This window comes from Aegilops tauschii, chromosome 7 (assembly GCF_002575655.3).
Source record: "Aegilops tauschii subsp. strangulata cultivar AL8/78 chromosome 7, Aet v6.0, whole genome shotgun sequence".
NCBI lineage: Eukaryota > Viridiplantae > Streptophyta > Magnoliopsida > Poales > Poaceae > Aegilops > Aegilops tauschii.
Genome location: NC_053041.3, coordinates 191,204,341 through 191,223,416, shown reverse-complemented (window position 1 = coordinate 191,223,416; position 19,076 = coordinate 191,204,341). Strand labels below are relative to the sequence as shown.

The following is a 19,076-nucleotide window of genomic DNA, read 5'->3' as shown; positions in this document are numbered from 1 at the left end:
ATCTTGAAGATCATCGGCCAACTCCTTAAGGCCACATGCCCTATAGAAGTTTGAACAAAAGTGCCTCATGCACCATCGATGGTGCAACGGAGCATGCCCGGGAATGTCAATCTCCACTGCATTAAGAATTCCTAGATGCCGATCTGATATGACACAAATTTCCCTCTGAGCGGGTAACACCTTCGTCCTCAAAAGATGCAAAAACCACTCCCAGTTGTCATTGTTCTCCACCTCAACCAAAGCAAATGCCAATGGCAACACCCGGTTATTAGCATCACTTGCCATCGCAACCAACAAGGTGCCCTTGTATTGTCCGGTCAAGAACATGCCATCAATGGCGATGACCGGCCTACAGTGTTCGAAAGCCCTCACGCATTTGCTCGAACGCCCAAAATGCACGGCCAAATACTCAGACTTTCTTTCCGTCATGATCCGTTGTTTTTTCCCCATGAGGCTCGACCACATGAACCATGCCCGGGTTTGTGGCGGCCATGGCTAACAACAACCTAGGGATTCGGTTGTATGCTTCCTCCCAACTACCATACAACATATTAAATGCGGCTTGCTTTGCCTTCCATGCCTTGCCGTACTTCACCTTGTAATGAAAGATGGCTTTCACAAGGTCAATGACATGTTGGATGCTCATTGTTGGAAGTGTGGATATTGAGTTGGAGAGCCTGTAAGTGATGAACTCGGACGTGGGTTGTCTGTGGTCTTGGGACACAACCTTGCCATCCACCCTTTTGCCTCGGCACATGTGAGTTGGCACACAACTCACTATGTGCCAAGTGGGACCTCCTTTCCATGGTCTTGCACGCACAATCCACGGACATATTTCATCTTCACATGCACATGCAACCGTGTAGCGCACATTGAGTTCGAGTTCACCACCTTGTGTGGACGATAATGTGTAACGAGTAGTTGTCGAGCCACATCTTCAATTCCAAGAAGGTTTCAAACTTAGACCCGTTAGCAATCCCGTTCTTGCCGTCATCCAAATCACGGTGAGATCTTGGCCTAACCCCAAGAGATATACCTTGGCCACCATCTACCATGGCTTCATCCGTGAGACTAACATCCTTGAACAATGTAGTCCGATGATTCCGACTGAATACCTTCTCGAAAGCTTCAGCCTCCTTCACCGTGAACCCCTCCTCGTCAACTTGTTCATCGAGACCTTCGTCATCCGAATCCGATGCATGGCCATGGGAATAAGGGATGGAATGGTCCATTGTCTCTTGCAAATGATATTTGTCGAGATCACCCACATTGTTGTCATGGAGATCAACTTCATTGTCATCGTTCGCATACTCATCATTCTCCTCTTGCAAAGCTTCATTTTGGTTGTTTGGGAACGGACTCAATGTTGGCCTAACTTCTTGGGTCAAAAGAGGTTCAACAATTTCATCTTGGTTCAAGGGTGGGGGGCTACTAGCAACCAAAGGGGAGGGGTTCCGGTTCAAGTCCAAATGCAGACTTGAATCAACCTTCTTCGTTGCAAATAACTCAAGAGCCTTGTCTAGTGATTCGGCCACCATCTCCTTGTATGCAACCCAACGTTGCTCCGAGTTGACACGCATTGTCTTCCAACAGATGTGCATTCCAAAACCAACATTATGCCTTCCCTCCAACTCAACGATATCACTAGGGTCCATCCAATTCAAATCTTTCCTCACTTGTTGCAAGAGCTCCGCATAGCTAGGACTCCTATCAAATACCATGTCAAGCTCATCCGGGTCCGGTTTAATATTGTCTTTCAAGAAGGCGTCTTTGTCCCCATGATGAACAAACACACATGTTCTTCCCATCCTATAAGCATTCAAATAATACAACGTAACATTTCTTCCATGAGTACTAATCCAGGGATTGACAAAGAATACAAACCCTAACATATATATGAAACCCTAACCCTAACCCTAACCCTAACCCTAGCACCAACATATGAACACCCATAAGAATAACCTAACATACTAACAAGCCTAATCATAGGAAATTGGCAAACGAACATCTCACATCTCCATGCAAATCTCCAGATCCATACAAAACTAGGGTTTCCCCAAACTAGCAACAAATGAGCAATTTGTTCACATTAATTGGATCAAAACAAGGGCATCGAAGAAGATTACCTTGAGGGAGGGTTTGACTTCGAAATCAACGGACAAAATCTTCAAATTTGGAAGATTTGAGGAAGGATTTGAGAGAGGGAGAGGGGGCAAATCTCGGGTCGGATGCTATGGGGGTTGGGGTGTGTGTGGGGGGAGTGGGGGGGGCAGCCAACTAGTAACAGACAGTGCAGCGCCTAAGGGCTAGACGCTGCACATTACATGTGTGGCGCCTAGCTCGGAGGCGCTGCACTGCTGGGTGCGGGCCTAGGGGCTGCCACGGTGGACAGAGGTGCAACGCCTCAGAGCTAGCGCTGCACCGTAGGGTGTGGCGCCTACGTGTCGGGCGCCACTCAAAAAGATCAGCTATGTGAAATAGTTTTGCGGACAATTTATTTTGTGAATTCATTACATTCATAGATCAAAATTGTCAAATTTGCCGCTTATTCCACTTTATTCACTTTATTATACTTGCTCTAAATTCGGTCCGAGAAGGTGCAGCCGGTCTCCGTGCATAGCGTACAGTACACCACTTCGCTTCGCTCCCTTCCGTTTCCCACGTGCGACTTGCCCAGTCGAGTCGCGCCGCCGAGAAGAACAGGCAGGCAGGAGGAGTAGCCGAGTGGCCAACGACTCCCTCCTCCTCCACCTCCCCCCTTCGCACCACCGGCCTCCACCGAGACCAAGCACACGCCATTCCCCTCCTCTCCTCCGAGCTCCGAGAGATCCCCAGACCCTACGCGCGAGTTCCCATGGCAGCGGCCCAGCTCCGCGGATCGGCGGTGCCGGGGACGGCGGGGAGGTGGCCGGCTCCCTCCGGCGCCATCCTCCGCTTCGCGCCGCTCGCCACGTCCAGGCTCCCGGCAGCGTCGCTTCGTCAGAGGGGAGCCTTCAGTGGCCTTTCCGCTGGTGTCGTCAGGGAGGTGAGTCCTCGCTCTTCTCCCGTGTTTGGCCCTGCCGCTCCCTGGATCTAGATTCTGGAATTTTCGGTGCTTGATATATACTGTAAAAATTAGGAGAGTGGCTGCGCTTTTGCAGAGTGTATCATATGTTTTCTTGGCGGAACTAAATGGGAACTGTTCTCGTCTAAGCAATGCTTTAGGGAGTGGAAAGACATCTTGCTGGATATTGCACAAATGGGATGCTCGAAATTGGCACTTAAAGAAGAGCATATTGCACCACGGCAATTATTTGTACATGAATTTCAGAAAATCACAAATGTGAGTGTTCCCGGATGGATGGGCAAACTGGGTTTTGCTGGCATTCTTTATCGGCATACTCAAGCGGGTTTAATTATGAAAGTGGGGGTACATGCTGGCCAACCACCCTTAGAAGTTACATCAGGGCAGAGACATTAGGTGGACTTGCCTTCGAAAAGTAGTACCAATTGATCTTGAGCTTTCAGCGTCACTTAAGGGTTGGGTGGCAGAAAATGTTGGTGGATAGTGTTTAGCCACAAGACATTAACTTATAGGAGTTAACTCTAAAAGGGGTGTAGTTATGGAACAGTTCAGTATGTATTTGAAGTATAAACCGCTGACCTTAAGTTGCTGTATCTTGCTGGATTCCTATATATATTGTCTGGTTCCACCCAGGCAAATGTCACTTTGGTTGAGATCAAAGCTTTAGAAAATATCACCTCCCTCCATGCTAAGATAGCTGTGAAATGTTTTGCATGACATTGCCATGTTACTTATGGTCTTTGAGGAGCATATTGCTGATCAAAACAATCTTAAGTTTCACCCTGTGAATTGTATTTCAGTTCTCCTATTCAAGTAACTTACATTACTCCTTTCTAGACATGCTCTGGCACATTTTGCCGACTAGTATTTATTTTCGTCCAAATTTGAACTAATCTCTGTGGAGACCTTTTCCTCATTTGACTGTGTAGCTTATCGCCTTGCAGTCATTGACTACAATGTGCATGAAGTCAAAATGTACTAGCACTCCCATTGATCATGCCACTGCTCCTGAGCATACAGAAGATGAAGTTCCCGAGCCAACCGCTGTGGTGACTGCTAGTGAAGAGATAAATATAGACCAGGAAGTTGCTCCGCCACATAAGAGTGCCATAATACATGATTTCTGCCTAGGGATCCCTTTTGGTAATGATACCAACTTCCTTTTTAGCCAAGTTTGATGTGATTTGCATTTTTTTAATAAAGTGATTTGCAGCTCAGATGACAAGTTAGTCTACTTGAGTGTTAAAGTAACTCGGTTATTTTGGTTAGCCCTTCCAAGCACTCGGTAGAATGGCTCGAACTGTTGTAACATACTAATATATCAATGTTTTGTGAAAGCTGCTAAATTCTCTTGTGTTACATTATCCTCATCTGACACCTCATTGGACTGATCTTTGCGCATCTGGATTTGCTTGAGTACTGATTACAATTTCCCTATTTCAGGTGGATTATTATTTTCCATGGGCCTTGTTGGATTTCTATTTTGGAGGAGTCCTGTAAGTCTTACTTTTGGCGTTGCACCTGGTCTTGCTATATTGGGACTTGCCGTGCTTAGTCTTAAGGGTTGGAGGAGTGGAAAGTCCAGCTTGCCATTTATACTGGCACAAGCAGGTATTTTGATTCCCTTACCTACATCCCAATAACCTCGGATTAACAATGACATGCATGTCTGAACAGTCAATATCGGTATTTATATAAATATTTTATCCTGGACCCTGGTAATCTACCACTATACCAAATTGAAGTGCCACATTGTGGGGAAACCCCCCGCGGTAATTAACCTCCTCTGTTCATTATTTGCAGCTGTTGCTGCTGCTGTAGCATGGAAGCACTGCCAGGCGTATGCCACAGTAAGTGACTGTCACTTTGCTGTAAAAATTTGGCGAGTCCGAATCTTATTCTGATCAATTGACTCTGTTTGCACAGACAAAGAAGCTGCTTCCCTGGGGCTTTTATACTGCGCTCAGGTAGTTCTCGATTGTCTCTTTATCGTGTTTCAGCTGCTCATTGCACACTACTGTCCTCCTTACCACTTCCCTTGTCGCCAGTGCCTTGATGATCTGCTTCTACTCGTACGTGTTGCTTGCCGGGGGGAATCCACCACCAAAGAAGAAGCCAGCAGCTGCTATATAAGTTGAGCCTTTAAGTCCTATTGTTGTTGAAGTTGTGCTCTGGTAAATGTTACTGATGATAGGGGTTGCGTTTTATTACTTTTAATTGTAGAACACTGAAAAATAATAAAGTTGTGTTCTTGCGTACAGTTTATTTGGGTATCTTTGTTACTTAATGGAAGAGTCAGAGCAGATACGATTTGCTCTGGTTCTACATGAACTTTTGTTCCTGAACATCGCACTTATACCTTAATAAAATGTAGCTTTGTTGATCCTGAAAAGATACTGATCAGATTGTGTGCGCATAAGCTGTTTGGTTACTGATCGCTGTGAACCAAACAATTTTTTGTTTACTTGCAACATTTGGTAGTACTACACATAAGATCAATGTAGCAGCCAACATTTGGCCTAAGTTCCAGTAGGAAGGTCTGGTTGTTCCAAACAATTTTGCTAGCGCGAGTGCTGACAATGTTGGAGGTTATCAGGGCCTCAAACCAAACAACTATACTCATTTGATTATTTTGTTGATATGTTTTGAGATAACTTACCGCTCGTGCTCTGCGGCTACTCATTTGATTATTTGAGAGGGAATGTTACTCAACAAATCCTGTCCCAACATTCCAAAAATGCTATTACCTCTATCCGGAAATAAGTGACGTTGTTTTAGTTCTAATTAGTTCAATTGAACTAAAACAGCGCTCAAATTTGAACTAAAACAGCTTCACTTATTTTCAAATTTGAACTAAAATAGTGTCACTTATTTCCGAACGGAGGGAGTAGAATCTTGCTCCAGTAAGGGTGCACCTACAATCTAAGCACGCACCTATTCGTTGATTGAGATCTTCTTTTTTCTTCTGAAATTTCGTTCATCAAGATCTTGATTCTAGCTCGTGTACGTCATTGGCTAGATTTCTTTTCCAAAAGTAATTTTAGCGAGGGAAGTTTCTTTAACAACTATGATAAGAAGAAATAGTCGGATGCGGATCAAGTAAAGGAAGACGATCCCGACCAATTGTTCCTTCTTGAGTTGTTGGTATTGAATCCACTTTCTTTTGTTCCATGGTAGCCAACCCTGGCCTTTGATTCAAGGGTTCTATAGCTGGAAGCGCACTATTGTTCTAGTTTCTGCTTGTGAGCTGAAATGCTCCTTCATGAACAATAAAATGAAAAAAAATAGTAAAAGATGTTAAAAATCTGAATTATTTTGGCAACAAACATTGATAAATTGTCTACATATGTATTCTTTTGTGAAGAAAAAAAATCCTAAATACTCTAAGTAAAACAAATCGATGCTCCAATATATATATTCTCGAAAGCATTTTGGAGCATTTATTTTTTCCCCTGAACATTAGGGATGTTTTCTATTCACAAAAAATTGCATGTACATAGACAGTTCGTCAATGTTTGTTGAAAAAAAACAGTTTTCCAAAATTTTGTTTGCTATGATTTTCTGATTTTACTGTTCATCATTGGTGCATTTGAACTAACGCGCAAACAGAGCAAACGAACACTTTCACACAATATTGATCTTTCTTACGGTAGTTCAAATTACCAAACGAAGTTCTCACAAATAAGAAAACATACACACAAGTCTTAATATTTGCAACATTCTGGGGTGATGCAACAACCAGGGACAACGCTCGAAACCAAGTTGTCACTTCTTGATCTAGGTAAGACTGTTTTTCTTGATTAATGGGCGTCATATGTCACATTGTTCAACCTTCATTTATGGTGGGTAATCGTGATTCTACGCAATTTTAGAAACAAACTAAAAATGTGAATTAAAATTATATTTCTTTTCGGAAAATAATCTATTATCCGGGGTCAGTATTCTACACAATTTTGGAAACGAAATAAAAAAATGTGAACTCAAACATATATTTCATTTTGAAAATTAATCTGTTATCTCGGATGGGTTTATTTAGGAGAAAGTCAAATATTTGCCACTTTGAATTTGTGGCTTGTCAAAATTGTCATTTCAAAGATGGATTAACTAATTGCCACCCAACCCATCTGCCCCTTTATTACCGGGTCGTTTTTCATAGGCACCAGAAAAAAGACCAATTTTACATTTCTAAGATTGTCCGGCTACTAAAATGCTAAACTTACGAAAATAATATACGAATCTTTTCGCCACTACCCCACTCCCCCCTCAATTTTTTTCACCGTCTTCAGTAAGAATACTTGTTTGTGCTGCCAACCCGATTGTTGTCGCTGATCGCACCACTCGACTGTTGCCTGCTCGCTCTGCCTGACTGTCATCGCCACTTGCCCCGCCTACCCACGCGCCAGCGCCACTCAACCCGTCCCTTGGGTGCGCGCACACGCATGTACCTGACCGCCATTGCCACTTGCCCCACCTACCCACGCGCCGGCGCCACGCGGAACCGCCCCTTGGGCACACACACATGTGTACTTGACCGCCATCACCAATTGCCCCACCTACCCACGCACCAGCGCCACCCAACCCGTCCCTTGGGCACGCACACACGCGTGTATCTGACCCCGTCGCCAGTTGTCCTACCTACCCCACGCGCCGGCAGCACTCAACCCGCCTCTTGGGCGCGCACACACGCGCGCACCTGATCCCCATCACCCCCATAGCCAGTTGTCCTACCTACCCCACGCTCCAGCGCCACTCAACCCGCCCCTTGGGCGCGCGCACACACGCGTACCTAAATCGCTATCGTCATTTTCCCCACCTACCCACGCGCCATCGCCACTCAACCCGCCCCTTTGGGCGCGCGCATACACACTCGTATCGATTAAGTCCATCTATTCTCAAATGCCGATCTTAAAAATAGTATAAAATGAGATCAGAAGACCAACCACCATCGTCGGCCACCGCAAGGCTGTGCCGATGACTTCCTGATGCCATCTACGGATCTACTTCTCAGATGATTGCAGTGATCCTTCACCATGTCTGCTCTGCTCCAAGCAGGCAAGCTTCGTCACCTTCGTCTCCGATGACCAGGGCAATCAGATCTACTTCTCGGATGATTGCAGCGGTCCTTCACCATGTCTGCTCCAAGCAGGCAAGGGTCGTCACGTTCGTCTCCGATGACCAAGGCAATCAAGGTATTCTTACGTTTCAGCCAATTACCTAGATGTTCTAGCAGATGATTAGGATGTTGTAACGGTTTTTAAGCCCTAAACTTTAGATTGTTCATTTTGATGAGCCTCGGTTTGAGGAATTCATGGAACTCTTAACGTCGGCAATTTTGAGAAGCCAAATATTCAAAGTGGGAAATATTTGATTTTCTCCTTTATCCACATGACGCTAATTTACCCTGCCACATTATTTGGGCAAGTATAGAGGTTCATGTCTGGACACAGAGTTTCTGCACCTGAGCTGTTCACCGAGCTCAAATGAGCTCAGGAGCAGGAATGAGCTCGGGTGAACAGTAAAATCAAAAAAATTAAAAAAATTCCAATTTTTTTAAAGAAACATTGACAAAAGTTTTAAGTGCTTGCAAAAATTCGTTTTGAAATCACATTTCTAGAAGGCGTGAAAAAAAAAAAAATTGATACTCTGAAAATGCTACTTTCAAAAGCATTTCGGAGCACTGAATTTGTTTTTTTGCCACGCTTTACAGGAATGTGATTTCTTGACAAATTTTTGCAAGCTCTTAAAACTTTTGTCAATGTTTCTCCGAAAAAAATTATTTTTTTTGAATTTATTTCAATTTTACTGTTCACCGAGCTAAAATGAGCCCGGGAACAGAAATGCACTTTCGTCCATGTCTTCCCTTGGAGCGTCTGCCCGTCCCTAGTGACCGAAGATTGAACCCCTCAAAAACGGAAAAAGAAATTAAAAAGAAAAACAAGAACGAAGATGACACGTCTTTTCTACACGTGGATGCCGCCCATTGGCCAGCGACACGCCACCGCCGTGCTGGCACGATGACGCATGTCCACCGGCGCACCTCCCTCGCAGCCGGCGTGCAGACCCCCCCCCCCCCCCCCCCCCCCCCCTTCTCTCCGAGCGAACACGCCCCCTCTTCCTCCCCACACCCAATTCACTCACATGGTCCTCGCAGGTGGAATACCTTGATGCTATCTCCCCTCCCACAGCCTAGAGTTTCTCCCAATCCAACCAATCACAAGGGTACGAAATCCGGATAGGGGCGCCGCCGCATCCCGGGACGAGATTTCACTCCGGCACCGCCCCCCAGCCTCGCATCGGTAAGCCACCACGAGCACACTACTGCACTCCGACGCAGCCTGCTCGCCTAGGGCATGGATTCGCGCGCCGCGTCTCTTCGATTCACCTCCCAATCTGCGCAAAATTCGAGAGAAAACTTTTGCGGATCGGGCCGCTGATGTTCGCTTTCTGCTCCAGGTGATCCACTGGTGGCGCGCCTAGGGTTTCCGGCGGAATTCGTGAGGGGATTCGCCGAGGGCGGCGGCCGAGATGATCCGGTTGCAGACGTACGCCGTGTTCAGCCTGCTGGCGACGATAACGTCGGTGTACTATGCGTTCAGCAGCAGGGAGCAGTTCTACCCGGCCATGGTCTACCTCTCCACCTCCAAGATATGCTTCGTGCTGCTCCTCAACACGGGCCTCGTCGCCATGTGCGTCGCCTGGCAGCTCGTGAAGCGCGTCTTCCTGGGGACGCTCCGCGAGGCCGAGGTCGAGCGGCTCAACGAGCAGTCGTGGCGTGAGGTTGTGGAGATCCTCTTCGCGGTCACCATCTTCCGCCAGGATTTCTCCGTCTCTTTCCTTGCCATGGTCGCCGCCCTGCTCCTCGTCAAGGCTCTGCACTGGCTTGCGCAGAAGAGGGTCGAGTACATTGAGACCACGCCCTCCGTGCCAATGCTGTCGCACATAAGGATCGTGTCCTTCATGCTATTCCTTCTTGTCGTCGACTGCCTCTTCCTGGCGAACTCGCTGGGGTCACTGATACAGAAGCGGGAGGCATCTGTTGCAATCTTCTTTTCCTTTGAGTAAGTTTTCGTAAATCATCCTTTACTTGCTTGCAATATAGTAGCATCTTTATTATGCCACACGACCTTTCAAATAGTATCCGTCTGATCAAATTGAAAAAAAAGCATCAACTGTTTGATCTCAAATATGGAGGGCATGCTTTGGTTATATACCTAAGGGTGGAAGTTTGTGAAAAATGCGAACTGTTCCTGGAAAGCCCCTCTTTCATGATATGACAGATTAATGTAACGTGTGTGAATGTGAAGTGGATATTTTTCAATAAACATGCAGCACAGCACAGATAAACACCAGAATTTCTTGTTATATATATGCTTGAAGACGCACTAGTAGGATGACATGTTACTTGTTACTCATTCTTAAGTAATGTTTGCCATCAATTTTATCTAGCAACTTCTGCATCAGGGCTAACGCAATGGCACTCAACAGTTAATCATTTCATTTGGCGCATCTACTAGACCATGAATAGTTTTTCTTGTATGTTATGATTGTCATTTGTCAAAATCCAAGTCCAGGAACTTGTTGAATTATTCTTCTAAGTTTAAGCAATACATTTAAGTGAAAGCAGTGCAAATCATTTGATCAGTTGTCTAAACTACGGTAAATCTCACCAGTTATGGAATTTCTTTGTTGATTATTGCTTTTTAAAGCACGGGACATGCCTTTCAGGCAAGGTAACTACCATATTGAGTTATACCCCGAGAAAGCTACCATATTGAGCTGATGATTAATCTTGCGTTATTTACTTCAGGTTATAATTCTATTATTCTTGATATCTGCAGATGATTACTGATGTATTATTTCTAGATATTGAGATTCATAGTAGCTCACACATGTGCGACTCATGTTTTAGGTATATGATACTGGCAACATCGACAGTATCGACATTCGTGAAGTATGTATTCTATGTCAGCGACATGCTAGCGGAAGGTCAATGGGAGAATAAAGCAGTGTATACATTTTATTTGGAGCTTATCAGTGACCTTGTGCACTTGTCTTTATATATGCTATTCTTCATAGCGATCTTCCTGTAAGTTCTTTTATAAAATGTTCTTTCCCCTTAGGATATTGTAGTTTGAACTTCTAAGGCTGATCTGTTATTTTGATATCAGGAACTATGGTGTCCCACTGCATTTGATTCGTGAGCTGTATGAGACCTTCCGCAACTTCAGAATTCGCATTTCAGATTATATACGCTACAGAAAGGTGACTTCCAACATGAATGAACGCTTTCCAGATGCTACACCAGATGAGCTTGATGCGTGAGTACATTTAGTTTCATTGGTACTGTTTTGGTTGATTGACTGATTCAGCAATTGAACTTGTTTATGATTTAGATTCTTTATATATTCAGGAGTGATGTCACATGTATTATTTGCCGTGAAGAGATGACCACAGCAAAGAAGCTGCTCTGTGGGCACTTGTTCCATGTACATTGTTTGAGGTCATGGCTACAGCGCCAACATACTTGCCCAACATGTAGAGCTCCAATTATCCCCCCAGATAATGGACGTGCAGCATCAGCACAACAGCATGGAGCTCAACCTGGAGTTCAGCCTGGTGAGATTCTCTTCATTGGTCTGAGTTTTTGAATCGTACTTTCCCATTTAACCATTTTTATCAGTCAGTAGTACATTATGCAACCAGTTTTGTATGTCAATCCTAATTAAATGTAAGGAAAATCGGTGCAGGCACTGGTACTCCAAGTTCAGGAGGAGCACCAACTGAGAACGTGAACATGCGTCAAGCAAAACTTGAGGCTGCTGCTTCAGCTGCTTCCTTATATGGGAGATCATTTGCTTATCCTCCAGTGAACACTTTGAATAGGTATGTTTTTCTGGAATAGGTTACACTTTGAAATGTGAAGCTCTTTATGATTATGCTAGCGATCCATTAGTTATGATAATAAATGATGGCTCTTTTTTTTTTCCATAGATTACATTTGCAACTTCCATAGTTCTTAGGTCTCTCAGTTGCAAGCTATGACACTTTTGACTTGGAATATATCTGCAAACTTTGCCAGTTTAGTTAATAATTTTTTAATTTGCCTGTGCCATGTTGATGGTGGTTTAATATAGTGGATAACAATTGGTAGAACATGTTCTTTTTTCCGTGATAAGTATACGCACTTTGGAGCAATTTTCTTTTTGCCACTAATCCTTTGCATTTGGTTGCACCATTTTTATGTTTCTGCACTGTGGTCGTCTCATTGAAGTGGTTGACCCAAAGAGTGCACAACAGCAAAAAAATGAGACGAATGCATGGCGTGGGAAAATACTAACATTGCCTTCTAAGTGGGAACACATTATAACTTAATTGTTATTGCATTAGATTAAGTTAACATGCTTTTATTCAGTTCTGGCCTTCTGGGTTTTGACCTTTTGTACAGCAAGTTAGTACTGCATGTGACCAACTTTCTTCATACTTAGCTACCCGAGGTTGGGTTAGTCACTGTCTATGTCAGTTCCACTATTGCACTGATAGACTATTGAAACAACGGTATTTACTTTGTCAAATACTCCCTATGTACTGTCCACGACACTTATTTTGGGACGGAGGGAGTACTTTTTAATGCCGGTGAATTGAAGTGCCCTTTATCAATCATCAGGAACTCAGGACCTCTGCACGCTACACCAAGTACTTCACAACCAGGAGAAGCAAGTACTTCCACCGGCCATCCATTAGAACCTCAGCCTTCTTATTCACGTGGTCCAGTTAGTTCAACAACTGGTAGCAGGGACCCTGGAAATTCACTACAGAAGGCATATGAAAAGGCTATAAGGAGTCAGATAGAGGTAAGAACTTTCTTCCTAATGCAATCTGCTTAACCATGGTATTTGTAGATTACTAGCGATTGTGTATGAAAAGGCTGTAATAACCAGATAGATAACTTTCTGAATAACACATATACTATTTTTTTTAATGAGGGATGACATCTATGATTAACTAATGAATCTAGACCATGCAACTAGCATCCAACTACTCATGCGAGAGTTTGCATGATTTCACACATAAGTGAATTTATTGCACTCTATATGTCCCTGACATTGTTTTTTTTTGTGTGTGGAGAAAACCCCCTTGTATTGTTGCAGACATATATAGTTCAAATATATTAAACACTCAAATGAATGTGAAAAAGTTAGTTTTGTGAGAGCACACTATATCAAGCATTGTACCCCTTCAAAATTTCCAGTAAAAACTCCACATTAGTTAAGAAAGACATAAAGGAGATTTTTTTACTTTTCTTTCATTATTTTTCCATTTTCTTTTAGAACCTCAATACAAACTGAATTGAATTTGAAATTTTACATGGTACTCCCTCCGTAAACAAATAAAAGAGCATTAAGATCACTAGTTTAGTAATCAAAATGCTCTTATATTTCTTTAGAGAGGGAGTATATTACATTAATCCACCACCTTGATGACATTTGTTTGGTGACTTCTAATATGATTTGATATTGAAGCCAAAGTGGTTTGCATGATTGCATCTAATTGATGATGTGCACCGGATATAATCCCAATTCTTATGTTTATTGCTCACTTGACACATTTATATAGGTCACTAGCAGTTGTACCTTGTAACTGTGCGTACCATGTTGTGAGAGTTGACAGCCATGCCAATAAGTTCGTTTCTCCTGCTATTTTAGTTACTCAGTTTCATTACCATCTTGACAAACTCTTGATTCTTAAAGAACAGTATGCAGCATTCAAGTATATGTCGGATGGGAAACTATAATGATCGAATAGACAGTAAACATAGTTCATCAACTTCCAAGGATAGTCTTTTTCATCACTGCACGATTATAATATGCAACATTGCTCAAGATATAAACGTTCATGTGGTTACCAGCAGCGACCAGTGAGATGAAGTAACTGATGATATGGCATGCTTGCCGGCAATAAAGATGATGTCGTGTGATAGTTATCTTTTCATTAAGGCTGTCTATTGCAAAAGTAATTCATATGCCACTTCTTCCAGGTGTTGCAAATCCAATTGCAAATGATGCAGCAAGGGGCCACCTCATCGACAACTAGCAATGAGAACGCTGAGCAAGCCGGAAAATAAGTGAAGTAGTTAATAGGCGAAGATGGGGTCTGGATAAACATATGTTATATATGGAGGTTGTGCAATACTTGGCATAAACAAACGACATAGATGGAGATTGTGCAATATATGAGGCGGAACTCTGACGTGATGCTTGTTGATGTTGGTAGGCTCGGTTATGAACATCAGATGATCGTTTGTTTTGTCTGGTAATTTGCTTGGTTTATGCTCCCCCGCCCCAAAATATCAGTCGCGACCCGTGAATGATATTTTGGCAAAAATGTCCTTGACCTTTTTTGTATTCAACCTGCACTCCGCTACTCCTAGCCACGCAGCTGCGCTCTCACTCTTGCACTCCCTCCACCCTGCTTCGTCTTATCTTAAGTCTTGCATGTAATTTAGAGATGAGAAAAAAAAAGTCTAGAATGGATCATTTCTTAGCTTTATCTTTAATAACTAGCTATTTCTGAAAACGTGGTGAGACATATTGCGCTAAGAGATCATCTCTTATCTTTTCTTAAATATAAAAGAAGACGAGCCTTTTCTCACAAGTTCTCTCTTCTCTGTCTCATCATATATCCTACATAACTCGCAAGATAACACTATTGTACATGCCCTTACCTCGGCTTGCGGCCTCCCCTCCACCAAAAAAGTTTTTTTTTTGGTTCTTAGTCGGTGGTGAGTCACCGGATCCAGTGTCGGCGAGTCTGGATCTAGTGGCTGTTAGTCCGGACGCGTAGGATAGCCCGGACGCGTAGGACCCGTTGGCCGTGACGCGTAGAATAGTCCGGACGCGTAGGACCCGGTGGCCGTGAGGCTAGATGCAGAGGCTGTGATGGTGGTCCTCTCGGTGCTGCAGCTTCCTCCTCGCCGTGTAGGGACAACGGCGAGAGGCCCTCCTAGGTGAGCTCCTCCTATTATCTGTGGTGTCTCTGGTGGATCTGGTGCTATACTTTGTTCAATGGGGCGATCTACTCACCGTGTTGCTCATAGGTTTAGAAATGACTCATTGTTGCTCGTGTTGATCTAATTCATGTGTTTGGACTAGCTAATGTGCTATTGGGAACCGGTTATAGTCTATGTGCAATTGTGGTTGTACTCCTAATTTGGGATTTCCCTCAAATTTCTAGGGTTCTAGCTATTGCTTAGGTCCATATACTATATCTAGCACCGAAATACATCTACATACATCTGTTTAAGACAGTTATTTTTGGACAAGGGAATACATCTATGTTTTGGATTTAGCGAGAGGATATTTCAATGTGCGATTATAGAATAGAATTGTGTCTCTGCCTTTTTTATATGTTGCTCAAAATAAAAAATGAGCCTCCCTATCTGCGAAAGTTGTTGTGGTTGCGGGCTGCGGCGACGACTTAAACCTTTGGCACCAGGACCCGTGCCTCCCCTTCGTGTCTATGTCTCGTCCCTGGCATCGGTGGGTCGTTGGCTCCAATGGTGATAAGTTGCATATAACCACCTCCGCCGTTAAATCGTAAGGTAGGGTGTAGGAGCGATTTCGTCATTATTTACCGCAACATAGATTTCACTAGGATGAATGCATGGCTGGTAATTCAGGCAACGACACAGCTTTGATTCGGGCAGGGTTCATGTTGGTCCACAAGAGAGCGGTTCATTGTAATAAAAGCATGTGATCCTTATGGTTCAGGGTTAGCCCTGAACATGGAGAGGATGTCCAGTCAACAACAACAACGATGTAGAGGTTGTGAAAATGCTTTTGATGGGAAGAGCACCTTGCTTATGGCCACGTTAGGGAGGGGGTTGTTACAAGATAGCATTCACACCTCCGTGAAAGTGCAAGTAGCATTGTTCCTTCCCGTAGTGGGTCATAACTAGAGGTTCAAACTATTTCACAACAATTTTAGGAGATCAGTAGACAACTTTCAGATATTTTAAGCAAGTCTGGTATGCGATTGTGAAGCTGAGAGGAGCAATGATCAAGGCACCAACTAGGTAAACTCCTTTCAAGATTCGCACGAGCCCTAGATGATATGCATATTTCAAGGTGAGCAGTCATTACATGACATGCTTGTATCGTTTTGAGCGAGGTATAATTTTTTTTCATGCTGACTGCTAGAGTGTCGAGGTCACATGCTGCAGTATACATGGGTGGAAAGCACTACACAAGCCAAAATGTGCTTGCTGGTGTCGATTTCGATTTGAAGTTCACATATATATGTGTTAACTAGCTAGGAAGGATCAACCTACAATGCTAACATTCTTGCTGACAACATGCCCTAACCTGATGGGATAAATATCTCCGATGGTAAGTTTTACCTAGGTGATGCTGATGCATGTTTTCTTCGTGTTCTTCCACCCTTCAGGAAAATCAGGTACCATATGTTGGGGATATAACTACTGGGTATGACCCGCCCAGGAGGGGCCGTGTCATACCACTGACGGCTTATATAATGAAGATGGCGGATCATGGCAAGCCTATTGACGGCCGAAGACCCAGAGGCGACTTGAGGCCCAAGAGGATGAACCGCCATATGTATGACTTGTATTATAAGGCAAGCTCAGTTAGTCACCGAGCCGGACACATTGTGTATGAGCCGGCCGGGACTCTGTAAGCCGCCGGGCATCAACCTGTGTATATAAAGGGGTGACCCGGAGGCGGGTTAACTCAAGAAACAAGAGACCGAGAACTAGGTCAAGCGTATTCGCTCCCTGGTAATTGAAACCCAAGCAATACAACCCCAAACTGGAGTAAGCCTTGACCTCCACCGCGAGGGGCCGAACCAGTATAAACTCTCTGTGTCCTTTGTCCCGATTAACCCCTTTAAGCTAACCTAGTTGCGATGGCTCCACGACTAAGTCCTTTCGCTAGGACATCTGCCGTGTTAAGTCCACGACAGTTGGCGCCCACCATGGGGCCAGTGCACGGTGGTTTCGAGTTCTTGAAGGGCAGCTTCCTAGGGATCAAGGGATATGCTGTGGGCCGGATGACCAAGAGTCGCCGTGGCAAGATCTACATCGACGACGCTGGCTGGGGCCCCGAGGCCGGCTCAATTGAGTATGGGTACCGGGTCCCCTTCGGCGGAATCCACGTCTTCATCGGCAAGATCGGCGAATCGGGCCCTGAGCCGGACACCTGCACCGACATCATCGAGACGGCTCAGCGTGCACGACCCGCCAAGGTTCAAGCCGGCGTGAAGCATGCCTTTGTTGGTTTCATCCATGGGGCAGAATTTGAGGAAGGATCTGTGTCTGGTGGTGAGACGACCATCTACTCTGATGGTGAATCGTCAACCAATGAGACCAATTCAATGTATCAACTGCAGGCCGGCCGGCCTGGGGGCTATTCCGATGGCGACGGCTGGTGCTAGCGGCTCTGCGCGCCCGCCGGCTCAGGTTCTGACAGAGTTGTTGGAGGCTTTGGCGACTTTGATGGGGGTGGAGGTGACCCCAAACACTCAGGAACAACATAAGGTGGATGTTGCGAAGCTACGAGATGAGATAGCTCAAGCCAAGGAAGAATTGGCGGCTGAGAACGCTAGGATGACCACGGAGCGAGCTGCTTTGGACGCTCAGGCACAACATATTCAGGCAGAGTCTTTCCGGCTTACCTTGGATCAAAACGCTTCAAATGCCATCATGAGAAGGAGGCACCAGAGTTGTTTACCTCCGGTTTACGACGCGAGAAATCTCTTCAACACGCCTGGGGCAGGGACCAGTGACCCGCCTATGGTGAACCGAGCGGTTGAGGCACCCGTGACCGGAGCGTCGGTTCAGCCGCGTACCGTGGATCCACCTCGTTTGAATACGACTCCGCCTCAGCATGTTCTAACACCGCCGGGTCATTATTCTAACCCCTTGGATAATATGATTGTTGCGGCAACACGATTGGCGGCTCTCCGAGTTGAAGGCGAGTCTCCAGCTACGATAGAAACGCGGAGGGCCAGAGAACTTCTTCAGACAGCAGTGGCTCAACAGGCGGCTTATTCGTATAGCCGTGAACGGATTCACTCAACCCCTCGTCCAAGCCGGAGTTATAGTAGACATATTGACTCGCTAGCAGTTTCAAGCATTGAGCAACACCATAACCAGCCTCATAGGCATGACCTGGCGCGCGGTGGTGTCAATGCTCAGACTTTGGTAGATCAGGGCAGGGCGCGTCGGGAGGCGGAGCTGGCAGCTCAGCTAGCGGCTCAACAGCAGTCTCCGGTTTATCCATCAACATCTGTGGAGGCAGGAGTGACCTCTAGAACCCTGGGTGTGCCGTTTTTAGTACCGGCTCTACACAACGAGCGTTTGCCTAAGGATTTCAGGGGCCCTCGTAAGGTGCCTAATTATACAGCGGATCAGCCCCCAGAGGCTTGGATTGAGAGCTATGAGATGGCTATGGAGATGTTGGACGTTAATGATGTTGCGTGTGCTAAGTATTTCACAATGATGTTGGATGGGCTGGCTCGTACTTGGTTGAAAGGGCTGCCTGCTAACTCCATCAGGTCATGGGCAGAGTTGAAAACGCGTTTTATCCAAAAATATAAAGACACATGCAAGCAACCTATGTCGATTCTGGATTTAGACTCTTGTGTCCAAGGTGAGGGCGAGTCAACAACCAATTGGGTACACCGGATCTCAGCCGTTGTACACTCATCGGACAGTATCAACGCCGGTTCAGTGGTCCTGATGTTGGAGAAGAATTGCCATTTCCTTCCCCTTAAGCTGAAACTGGGGCGGCTTAAACGCCACTGCAATGACATGGGGGAGCTCATGGCGGCTCTTGTCAAATATGCCGAGTCTGATAGTACTAAAGACCCTGAGTCTGATGACGAGACGACTGGTAAGGGGAAGAAGAGCGGCAATGCAAAGGGCAGCAGCATAATACGGCGGGTCAAAGTGGCAACGGTAAGCGCAAAGCTGATGGCAATTTAGATTTTGTGGCTA

At 45.1% G+C, this 19,076-nt stretch overlaps 2 protein-coding genes across 3 annotated transcripts; both read left to right on the top strand.

Moving 5' to 3' along the window:
* The first annotated feature begins 2,612 nt into the window (after nt 1-2,612).
* Nucleotides 2,613-5,456, top strand: LOC109752138 (protein FATTY ACID EXPORT 1, chloroplastic). 2 transcript variants are annotated; one of them, XM_020311010.4, is made up of 6 exons: nt 2,613-3,025; nt 4,009-4,207; nt 4,508-4,675; nt 4,868-4,914; nt 4,991-5,031; nt 5,113-5,324. In XM_020311010.4, exons 1-6 carry the CDS (start codon nt 2,855-2,857, stop codon nt 5,195-5,197), a joined length of 711 nt encoding a protein of 236 aa, XP_020166599.1. In that variant the 5' UTR covers nt 2,613-2,854; the 3' UTR covers nt 5,198-5,324. The 2 variants fall into 2 exon arrangements, with proteins under 2 accessions (XP_020166599.1, XP_020166598.1); XM_020311009.4 differs by having other exon boundaries at nt 2,660-3,025; nt 3,994-4,207; nt 5,113-5,456.
* Nucleotides 5,457-9,056: 3,600 nt separating this feature from the next.
* Nucleotides 9,057-14,378, top strand: LOC109752136 (ERAD-associated E3 ubiquitin-protein ligase HRD1). The gene is made up of 8 exons (XM_020311006.4): nt 9,057-9,360; nt 9,518-10,122; nt 10,974-11,150; nt 11,233-11,382; nt 11,475-11,680; nt 11,812-11,947; nt 12,729-12,915; nt 14,100-14,378. The coding sequence occupies exons 2-8, from the start codon at nt 9,590-9,592 to the stop codon at nt 14,184-14,186; spliced, it is 1,476 nt and encodes a 491-aa protein (XP_020166595.1). The 5' UTR covers nt 9,057-9,360; nt 9,518-9,589; the 3' UTR covers nt 14,187-14,378.
* The last annotated feature ends 4,698 nt before the right edge of the window (nt 14,379-19,076 follow it).